This window comes from Trematomus bernacchii, unplaced genomic scaffold, assembly GCF_902827165.1.
Source record: "Trematomus bernacchii unplaced genomic scaffold, fTreBer1.1, whole genome shotgun sequence".
NCBI classification, from domain to species: domain Eukaryota; kingdom Metazoa; phylum Chordata; class Actinopteri; order Perciformes; family Nototheniidae; genus Trematomus; species Trematomus bernacchii.
Window position 1 is genome coordinate 3,702,923 of NW_022987708.1, and position 11,693 is coordinate 3,714,615.

Here is an 11,693-nt window from a genome sequence, read left to right on the forward strand (position 1 = left end):
TACAGTATGCCTATTGAGCCGTTTTGAGCGACGTTGGTCAAGCCCCGATCAAGCCCCTAGGTTCATCTCAATTTAATATTTCACCTCCTCCTTTCTCTCACCCGCGTCCCTTCCTTGCGTCTTAGCTCTTTGGGCTTAGATATGTTTGATGTGTGTAAATATGTGATTTGTAAATGTAAAACACCATCCACAAATGCATTTAAAAGATTTGCAAACTCACAAATAAATGTGCAAATGTAAAACGGATCTTTTAGAAATAAAAAAAAAATCTTTGAATATCTCTTTAACATTTACAACTTTCGATCAGGCATTTGTGAATCCATTTTGTATTTGTCGACCAAAAATGCGCTTGTGGGTCTCACATTTCTGCTTGTGGATCTCAAATCTCTGCTCGTGGATCTCAAATCTCTGCTTGTGGATCTAAAATCTCTGCTTGTGGATCGTCTTTTTACACACGGAGTTTTGAGACAAACTTTCCGCCGTGTAACTCGGTTATTTTCGGAAAACACATGATGGCCGGCTGTTGACGACATTTCCGCATGGTTTTCAAAGTAAAGGTGGGGTCGGTAATTTTGGAGAAACCAGCTCGAGTGCGCTAGAATTTGAAAATACACAGCCGGAAGAAATTGCTACTTCCTTACAGAGCCCCTCCTCCAACACACACGAACGCATACATGACCAATGAGGGCACGAGATAAATGTGTGCACAGATGGAAGGCTGACAGGCAGGTAGGCCATCCAGTTATTTTAGCCGGGCCGGCTAAAATGATTGGTCGTGCTTTTTACAGTACTACAGCTTCCACAGATTTTTTGTCAAAGCACTTAAAATATTTATTGCTATCGGGATGTTAAGAGCATTCCATGGAATATAACAAAAAGTGTATCTCGAGCCGGTTTCTCAAACTTACCTACCCCACCTTGCATGATGTTTTTGTATTATAATGAACAGCGGAACGTTAGATGCATTCTTTATCACCATCATCATCATGTTATAGTGATACAGTTAGTTTGTGTTAGTTGGTTCAATACAGCATATATCGAGCACATTCGTATGCATTAATAATAATAATAATAATAGATTTATTTTGTTAGCGCCACTTTTACAGGTGCTCAAAGTCGCTTTACAAAGATAGTGAAAAGAAAAGAACAACAAATAAATACAGTTAAAGTCAAATTAAAATCAAGCAATACAAAAACAATCACACATTAAAAGCCAGATTGAAGAGGTGAGTTTTTGTGAGTTTTTTTTAAAGTGGACCTATCATGCTATATTTAAATGATATATTGTAGGGCCATACCTATATAAGGTATATTTATACGTTTCTGTTTCAAAATACCAAACAGATCATGATTTTAAGCCATGCCCCATTTCGCTCTATTTGCTGTTCTCCAGCACTGTTTTTGCAGGGGGCTGATACTGTGAGCTGCAGCTGACCACGCCCCCCTGCAGGAGAGGGGAGCGCGCTCTGAACAACACACTTTCACTCCCTAAGCGTCCAGGAGCTACGCTTGGTCAGGGTCCCGTGGCGTCCAGTTGTGACGCGCCGAGGCTCCTTCAGCTTCATAAACGGACGCAAAGAGCTTTCAACTGATTGCAATGTATTCCCATCGGCGTCGGTATTTGACGCTTAGGGAAGCACGGCATTCGTTTGTGTCGGAGGCTGTTAAAGGCAATGTGAGCGTCCATTCCCATTGGATAACGGAGAATTGTACACCCGGAAGTAAGTATTCCCCTTACTGTCGATTGATTTGACAGTGATATCTCCACTACTCATCAACTCAAAAACACCAGATTATCCTTGTTAATTAAACGACATTGATAGGTTTTAGTGTGTGTACAATGCTTTTGTCACGTTTTCCCCTTCAATTCTGAGAAACAAGTCGTTTTCTATGAGTTTTGGATGGCCGAAGACATTACATTACCCACAATCCTCTGTAGCAACCATAGACTGTATAAAAAAATTAAATAATACATTATTCCGATTGTGCTTGCTTTTCTCTTTGAAAGTCATCACATAACGGCATTGTAATACACGTTTCGGCTGCATTAAATATGACATATCTGCCATAGTTAACTCTATTTATAGAGCCCTGATGACAAGACTTCTAGACAAACGGGAACTGCCGCCAAAACTGAAAACTTGACGTGGATCTTAAATATATAAGCAATTAAACATCTTACATTTCTTTTCACACAATACGTCTCCTTGCAGTATCAACACTAATTCGGCTGACTTTTATATTTGATCTAAGGTTTATTGACATATATTATACACAACTACGGTGTAGTTATGCAATGACGTCAAATACCGACGCCGATGGGAATACATTGCAATCAGTTGAAAGCTCTTTGCGTCCGTTTATGAAGCTGAAGGAGCCTCGGCGCGTCACAACTGGACGCCACGGGACCCTGACCAAGCGTCGCTCCTGGACGCTTAGGGAGTGAAAGTGTGTTGTTCAGAGCGCGCTCCCCTCTCCTGCAGGGGGGCGTGGTCAGCTGCAGCTCACAGTATCAGCCCCCTGCAAAAACAGTGCTGGAGAACAGCAAATAGAGCGAAATGGGGCATGGCTTAAAATCATGATCTGTTTGGTATTTTGAAACAGAAACGTATAAATATTAGGGCTGTCAGTCGATTAAAATATTTAATCGCGATTAATCGCATGATTGTCCATAGTTAATCGCGATTAATCGCAAATTAATCGCACATTTTTTATCTGTTCTAAATGTACCTTAGAGGGATATTTTTCAAGTTTTTAATACTCTTATCAATATATGAGTGGACAAATATGCTTTATGTTTGTTTATTATCATTTGAACAATGACAAATATTCTCATGAATATTAAACACAACAACCTCTGAACATTACAAATATTCGCCTCAATTCAACCTGGAACCTCTCATACAATAATTGTGTGTGTGTGTGTGTGTGTGTGTGTGTGTGTGTGTGTGTGTGTGTGTGTGTGTGTGTGTGTGTGTGTGTGTGTGTGTGTGTGTGTGTGTGTGTGTGTGTGTGTGTGTGTGTGTGTGTGTGTGTGTGTGAATGAATGTGGAGGATCGTTGGAGCTATGTGCCGCTCAAGGCATATATGCTCGAACGTGTGCTGCCTGGACGCTGCAATCATGTCGCGCGTACTATCCGTGCTGAGTGCGCTGACTTTTCGTACAATGTCCCACTGTCTGGCTACCTGCATAAAGTCAAGTGCTCGGCGCAGTTGTCGGCGAAATGTCATTGAAACAGCTCCTTATATCCGTTAGCGCAGCTAGCTAGCACCAGATGCTAACAACAACAACACGTAAGGTGTGCCTCGCTCGCGCGAGTCGCGCTACACATACACACTCCCTCCCGGTCCTCCCGATGGCCAGTCCGGGCCTGCCGGTGAGCGTGGAAGTGTGGTCTGCCACAAGCGGGCGGCAGGAGCTGGGCTGTCAGCATCATCATGTAGATGGTATTTTAAACTCGATGCGCTCTGAAACTACGGGGCGGCCGAGGACAAAAAATACACATGCGTTAATCGCGTTAAAATAATTAGTGGCGTTAATTTTTTTTTGCGTTAACGCGTTATTAACGCGTTAACTTGACAGCCCTAATAAATATACCTTATATAGGTATGGCCCTACAATATATCATTTAAATATAGCATGATAGGTCCACTTTAAAAAAACTCACAAAAACTCACCTCTTCAATCTGGCTTTTAATGTGTGATTGTTTTTGTATTGCTTGATTTTAATTTGACTTTAACTGTATTTATTTGTTGTTCTTTTCTTTTCACTATCTTTGTAAAGCGACTTTGAGCACCTGTAAAAGTGGCGCTAACAAAATAAATCTATTATTATTATTATTAATGCATACGAATGTGCTTGATATATGCTGTATTGAACCAACTAACACAAACTAACTGTATCACTATAACATGATGATGATGGTGATAAAGAATGCATCTAACGTTCCGCTGTTCATTATAATACAAAAACATCATGCTCTTAAGGTGGGGTAGGTAAGTTTGAGAAACCGGCTCGAGATACACTTTTTGTTATATTCCATGGAATGCTCTTAACATCCCGATAGCAATAAATATTTTAAGTGCTTTGACAAAAAAATCCATAAAAAGATGTCATCTGTGGAAGCCGTAGTACTGTAAAAAGCACGACCAATCATTTTAGCCGGCCCGGCTAAAATAACTGGATGGCCTACCTGCCTGTCAGCCTTCCATCTGTGCACACATTTATCTCGTGCCCTCATTGGTCATGTATGCGTTCGTGTGTGTTGGAGGAGGGGCTCTGTAAGGAAGTAGCAGATTTCTTCCGGCTGTGTATTTTCAAATTCTAGCGCACTCGAGCTGGTTTCTCCAAAATTACCTACCCCACCTTTACTTTGAAAACCATGCGGAAATGTCGTCATCAGCCGGCCATCATGTGTTTTCCGAAAATAACCGAGTGACACGAGTAGATTTTAGCCGAGACCGGAGGAAAGTTTGTCTCAAAACTCCATGTGTAAAAAGACGATCCACAAGCAGAGATTTGAGATCCACAAGCAGAAATGTGAGACCCACAAGCGCATTTTTGGTCGACAAATACAAAATGGATTCACAAATGCCTGATCGAAAGTTGTAAATGTTAAAGAGATATTCAAAGATCTTTTTTTTATTTCTAAAAGATCCGTTTTACATTTGCAAATTTATTTGTGAGTTTGCAAATCTTTTAAATGCATTTGTGGATGGTGTTTTACATTTACAAATCACATATTTACACACAAATTATTTTTATGTTCACACAAATAATGAGACATATCTAAGCCCATATATTTCACACAAAAAACTTTTAGTGGAAACGTTTTCACTTATATGATAAAAAAAAAGAAGAAAACGGCAAAGTGGCAAGGCTTGCCCGCCCTGCGTTGGGGGGGCATGGCCCGCGAATGACCCCCCATGACGCCGACCCTGCATTTCTGTGAAGTAAAAAAAAGTGTATCAACAAATTCCATGCTTTTATTTTGACATCTTGAACCGGAAGTGTTTCTACTTGGACGGTACACTATCATTTCGGCGTTTAGCTTGTAGTTCAACAATGCAGGTAATATTATTGAAATGCCTTTATATCCATTTACAGTATGCGACTTTTATATATTTTCACATGCGTTCTAATTTAAGTTGTACTCGCATACTTGTATACTTTGCTCCTGGTTTACGTATGTGTAGACTACAGCTAGCAGTAGCTAGCTTGCTAAATGAGACAAAAACTAGTTTGCTTTAAAACTCGCTTTTGTTAGTTAAACATTACAATGAATTCCTACTTATTATAGAGTTAAACGGACATTTATTTGGTGAACAAAGCCTGTCCTTATTATTTTGTGTGCTAAGTGTGAGTATTTATCAGACAGCTTTGCTCTTTTCTCCCCTCAGCAGCGGGAGGAGAAGCAGCTGGAGGCGGCGGTGGAGTCTCTCATCTCTCGGGTTGCTCACGTGAAAAACGCTCTCCATAGTTTCATTTATAAACTGGAAAATGAGTACGAGCGATTAACATGGTAAGGACATTTTTTTAATGAACAAAATATATTAGTTTGTGCCATTTAACTTGTCAATACAAGATAATTTATATTATCATAACCGATCCCTTGCAGATTGTGTAAGTTTGCCCACTTACAAATAAATTAACAGTCTATATTTTTAATGGTAGGTTTGTTTTAACATTGAGGGTAAGAATATCAAAAAGAAAATCCAGAAATTGACATTATATGAAAGATAACAATTTATTTGCATTTAACTGTGGGAAATAAGTATTTGATCCCCTTGCAAAACATCAGACGCTGCAGACGTCAGACGCTTCTTGTAGTTGGTCTCCAGGTTTGTGAACATCTCGGGAAGGATGTTGGTCCACTCCTCTCTGAAGATCCTCTCCAAATCCTTCAGGTGTTGAGGCTGATGCTTGGCGTCTGGAAGCTTCAGCTCCCTCCACAGATGTTCTATGGGATTAAGGTCTGGAGACCTTGGCTAGGCCCCTCCCTCACCTAAATGAGCTTCTTCTTTAGCCACTCCTGTGTTGCCTTGGCCGTATGTTCAGGTTTATTGTCCTGCTGGAAGACCCCTCCATGACCCATGTTCAGTGTCCTGGCTGAGGGAAGGAGACAATCGGCCAAGATCTTGCGGTACATGTCCCCGTACATCCTGTCCTCGATGCAGGAAGTGGTCCTGTCCCCTTAGCAGAAAAACACCCCCAAAGCAAAATGTTTCCACCTCCATGCCTGACGGTGGGGATGGTGTTCTTCGGGTTATAGTCAGCATCTCTCTTCCTCCAAACACGGCATCTGGCCACATCATCTTCTCCCAAGCCTTCTCTGAATCATTCAGAGGTTCATTGTCAAACTTCAGACGGGCCTCTCATGTTCTTCTTGAGCAGGGGGCCTTCAGGCGCTGCAGGATTTGATCCATTATGGTGTAGTGTGTTCACAATAGTTTTCTTGGTGACTGTGGTCTCAGCTGCCTTGAGATCATTAACAAGTTCCTCCTGTGTAGTTCTTGGCTGATCCCAGACCTTTCTCCTGATCATCAATACCCCACGGGGCCAGATCTTGTGTGGAGCCCCAGACCGAGGGCGATTGATGCTCATTTTGTGTTTCTTCCATTTCTGAATAATGGCACCAACAGTTGTCTCCTCCTCACCAAGCTGCTTTCTGATGGTCTTGTAGCCAGTCCCAGCCGTGTGCAGGTCTACAGTCTTGTCCCTGAGGTCCTTAGACAGCTCTTTAGTCTTGCCCATGGTGGAGAGGATACTTTTTTAAAGGCAGAGGATTTATGTAACCGGTCTTAGGGAGCCAGAGTGGATGCAAGGGGATCAAATACTTATTTCCTCCACTGTATGTAACTACACAAAGACTTGTTGCTGCACTATAATGGAATGTTTGACATTTGAGCATTTTGATTTGACTCACACTGAGTTTAATATGAATGTTCGTCTTTCAGACACCTGCAACAAGATACCTTATTACCATTCCAGCTTCAACATCCATCTCAGAAGTGGTGGATAGTAAAAGTACATTTACTCGTATACTGTACTTAAGTACAATTTAGAGTTACTTATACCTAACCTGAGTTTTTCCAGTTTATGCTACTTTATATAAAGTTATTCAAACTAGCTCTACATTTACCAGTTGTGATTAAAACACATGAATAATAATAAAAGTAACTCAATATATATATATACGATTTAGAAATGGGCCTTAAAGCATAAGGAGTACTTTTACCTTTGGTACTTTAAGTATATTTTGATGCTAATACTTTTGTACTTTTACTTAAGTAAGATTTTGAATGCAGGACATTCAAACAAAGTACTTTTAAAATGTAGTATTTCTACTTTTACTTAAGTAACAAATATGAGTACTTCTTCCACCTCTGCATTTCTGAATGACCAATCTCTCTCTCTCTGGTCGAATTCTCTAGTAAAGATTGAATTAAGTTATATCAAAAGAAACAACATCTAATTATATTTTTTTGTGGATAACTAATTAAACCTTCTCAAATAAATATGTAAGCACTGCCTGGTGAGTGGATGGACATTTTCTACTGCGTAAAAGCAATGCAATGAAACATCTCCTAATTTCTTATGTGATTTTTTTTGTCATCAAATTGTTTGGAAATCATTTTCCCTCTGACATGATGTGATAATGTGTGTTTGTGTCATTCAGGCCGTCGGTTCTGGACAACTTTGCTCTGCTCTCTGGTCAGCTGAACACCATCAACAAACTGCTCAAGAACGAGAAGACGCCGTCCTTTCGCAACCAAGTAATAATCCCTCTGCTCCTGTCTCCAGACCGGGATGAGGACTTAGCAGTGAGTGTCAAAGCCGCTGTCTGCATTCTGCTCCTCTGATGTGATTTTGAAGACATCTCTCTGACCTGTCTGTTTCTGGCTCTGCTTGTTCTCCCCACAGAAACTCACAGAGCAGCGTGTCCCGGTGTTCAGCCATGAGATTGTTCCAGACTACCTGCGGACTAAGCCTGATCCAGAGGTGGAGGAGCAGGAGAAACAGCTGAGTGTGGAGGCAGCACGGATTGGCCCGGAGGTGGCACAGGTCAGATGGTGCTCACATGGATGCTGCCCTACTCATATTCAGAAATACCAAGCAGTTTGCTGGACTTAAATATAAGAAAACACCAATTGACTGGTTGAAACTGGCTGCTTTCATCTGATTGGCTGATGAGTGTGCGTGAAGTCAACTGCATTTACAACTGCTGCAAGTCCAAAATAGGTTTTGGAGAAAACAACCTCAATAACACCAAGATGGTTCAGTAACATGGTGACTCTTTGGGGACAATGTAGTTATGGAATAGTCAATGTTTCATTATGAACATTATTTATTTTAAATGTTCCATGAAAGGAAGTTTCAAATATGTTAATGTAGTTGTAGAATATCTTTAATTAATTACGTAGAACTTTTAAAAGATAGAATCTAGAATGGTGAAACTCAACTAACATGTTGAACTTTCAAATCATTTCAAACTTTATTTAAATAGCACTTTTCATACACAAAGGTAACACAAAGTGCTTCACAAACCTAAGACATAAACCCCCCTTTCTCAGGTAACAAACAATTGAACATATATTTTCCTATTAGAAACAGAGGAATGAAAACGTTTGTATTTGTCACATACCTGTAGATCACACACCGCACACACACATTTGACCTCTCCATTGCATCCATCCTAGTACTAGGAGCAGTGGGTGGCAATTTTACAGCGCCCAGGGAGCAATGGGGGGGCGGGGGGTCCGGTGCCTTGCTCAATGGCACTGCGTCAGTGCCCAGGATGTGAACTGGGACCGTTCCAAGTACCAGTCCACACTCCCTTATTTGGTCTGTTAGGGGACTTGAAACGGCCAGCCTCCAGTTCCAAAGCCAAGTCCCATAAATAATAACATGTAATACCAACACAGGACAGTATAACATAAGAATAAAATAAGAATGAATACAATTAAATTAAAAGACAAAAAAGTGGCTCTTGAGTTGGCTCTTACAAGTATGAAGTCATTTGCCAAACACTGCTTACTGCCGAGAGTTTTTTCCATTTTGAAACCCCCCCCGATGATATTCTTCTCAACAGAAACAGATCCAGACGTTGAACAAACTGTGTTCCAATCTGCTAGAGAAGCTCAACAATCCCCGTGACGACAGAGATTCAGAGAGTGCCGGTGTGTTTCACTCTCAATGTCCGGCTCTTCATCTCAAATGTATTTATACACTTAAACGTGTTGACACTCAATATGTTCTTTTCCCAGCAATCCGTCAGAGCAAGCCGTCCTTTAACCCCGCGGACACCAATGCACTGGTTGGAGCGGTGGCGTTTGGGAAGGGGCTCTCTAAATGTAGGCCCCCAGGCCCAGTGGCCCCTGGACACCCAGGACAAGGGCCCATGATGAGTGGAGGTCCCACCTTACAGCAGGTCACCATCGGGGGCGGTTCTGGCCAGCAGGCAGGTATGGGAGGCCCCGTGGCCCCTCAGCAGCAGGGGCAGCCAGGTAGGAGGCCTGGAGAGCTGGGTTAGTGTTCTCCTGTCTCACTGTTCAGAACACTCGTAATGATGTTAGGCCCCTTCTTATCCTCATGTGTGTTTTTCTATTTGAACTAGTAGTTGACACTTTAAATTCCCCTATTTAAAGATGTGAATAAGTTTGAGATGGACAGGGTCTTGACGTTCCATTTCTATGTAAATCATTGAATAAATGCAGGGTAAATGTTAAATGATACATTCTGTAAGGAATAGACCTAAATCTATACTGAAAAGTTTGAAGCTTCATTCACAACGGTGATATTCAATTTTCAATTCATATTCAAAGTCTGCGCAGATTTCTTTTTTCTTTTATTTTGCATTTATTCCTCATGTTTAAAGCTGTGTGCACAGTTGCAGATAAAGTTAAAAAAAGAAACAAATAAAAAGATGCAATCGCTTCCAAGATACACAACATGTTTTCATCAACAGAAATATTCTGCTTTAATCCATCGATCCATATATGTTGCTATTAAGCCAAAAAGACATCAGAGAAAATGACTTGTTTCATTCAATGGTGGAGGATTTTGTGTGGGAGTTTCTTTTTATAGGGTGCTGATTGTCTGACTTTTTTAAAATTCAGAACATCTCAATAGCAGACTAAAACATAAAGAAGTAAAGAAGAAAGATTTGGTACAAAATAATAATATTCTTTTTTTTTTTTTTAAACAATATTATTTAGACAACAATTATTGCAGAGTTAAAGCTGAATAGATCGATCCAACGAAAATATTTGATTTAGTCTAACCCGAATATTTCAAGGGTACTCTTTACTTAACTGCAACAAAAGTGGATATGTTCCAAATGAGTCGAATTTGAAGTTGTTGCATATTATTTATTCTCTCCCTTTCTTTTCTTTCTCAGGAAAAATACCAAGCAGCATCAAAACAAACATCAAATCTGCATCCGGGTCGATGCATCCCTACAACCGATGATCTCCTCGTTTATTATATGTTCACCAGACGTGTTACATTTCAGAAACACACCTACAGCAATGACATTTGTAAAACTAAAACTGCATCCTTGTATATTTTCCTGCAGAAGTAATTTTTTGTTCTCACTAAAGCTGTTTCTTTAAACGTTTTCCAAAAATAAAATGATAATATTAGTGACCTTTTATGGTGCATTGTTCATTGTTGATAGATTATCTGAGCCACAGCGTTTGAGCCACTAGAGGGCAGTGTGTCATCATGTATGGACTATAATAGCTTGTGTTGGAAATGTTCTCTTTTCAATAAAATATGTGTTATTATAAGAACTAATTGGCTGTGTGATGAATACACATAGATACTTCATATTTATTCTGTTTGTATGTGCACTTCAGGAGAGTAATATTTCTGCACATTTTTTTAATTAATTCTTGCCATTTTAAAATCTAAACAAGTTAATTGTGTTGCCTGTTTCTTATTATTACAATCAGGCAGTGTTGACACAGCTCTGTATTATCAGACCTGTAACATTGTGGTAATTGAACATCACCAGTGTTATATGTGCTGACATGGACAGGACTCCCACCCATCAAATGACCATCCCAACCTTTCAGACACTCACCATGATCTGATGTCTGCTCAGTATTTCTTCTTCTCTAGCTGCTCTTTGCCCATTTTGCAGTAGTACCAAAGGTGAGAGTAATGAGGGTGGACGTAGCTCTGTGTGGCCTGATAATGTCAAAGTGTTTAAGGGGCCAAATGAGGAAGTATCGGTGCTGACGTGTGAGGGGGCCCCTCTCTCCACGCCGGCTCTCTGTCCACTCCGATCCCTGTCCTGCTGCCCAGCACAGTGACCGTGCTGCTGTCACAGCGTGCGGCCCATGGCTGACCTACATACACCCTCTGTCCCCAAACAGGCAGCCGTCTCGCTGCGTCAGCCGCCCGGTCAGACGCTCTGCTGAGACAGCTCAAAGCTGCACAAGGTCACACTTACTGTGTCCACGGATGAGGGCTAGCTCATCAACAAAGACCCAACAGGCAACATGCTGCAAAGCTCATGAACACAAAGGTTGAACTGAGTTTACTGCCAAACTATCACCCAAAAATGTAAATGTTCAGCAGTTTTTGCATTTCTTTTTAACTATTTTCTAAAACAAGTGGTGGAAGATGTACACATTTCTTCACACTTAAGTAAAAGTAGCAATAGGCTACTCAATTGTAAAAATA

The 11,693-nt window shown here is 40.8% G+C and overlaps 1 protein-coding gene across 3 annotated transcripts; it reads left to right on the plus strand.

Moving 5' to 3' along the window:
• Window positions 1-5,003: 5,003 nt before the first annotated feature.
• Window positions 5,004-10,799, plus strand: med8 (mediator complex subunit 8). Of its 3 annotated transcripts, none has more exons than XM_034140761.1 (7): window positions 5,004-5,072; window positions 5,402-5,523; window positions 7,681-7,825; window positions 7,926-8,066; window positions 9,094-9,181; window positions 9,269-9,529; window positions 10,402-10,799. In XM_034140761.1, exons 1-7 carry the CDS (start codon window positions 5,067-5,069, stop codon window positions 10,470-10,472), a joined length of 834 nt encoding a protein of 277 aa, XP_033996652.1. In that variant the 5' UTR covers window positions 5,004-5,066; the 3' UTR covers window positions 10,473-10,799. The 3 variants fall into 3 exon arrangements, with proteins under 3 accessions (XP_033996652.1, XP_033996653.1, XP_033996654.1); XM_034140762.1 differs by having other exon boundaries at window positions 9,269-9,508; XM_034140763.1 differs by having other exon boundaries at window positions 9,269-9,466.
• Window positions 10,800-11,693: the final 894 nt, after the last annotated feature.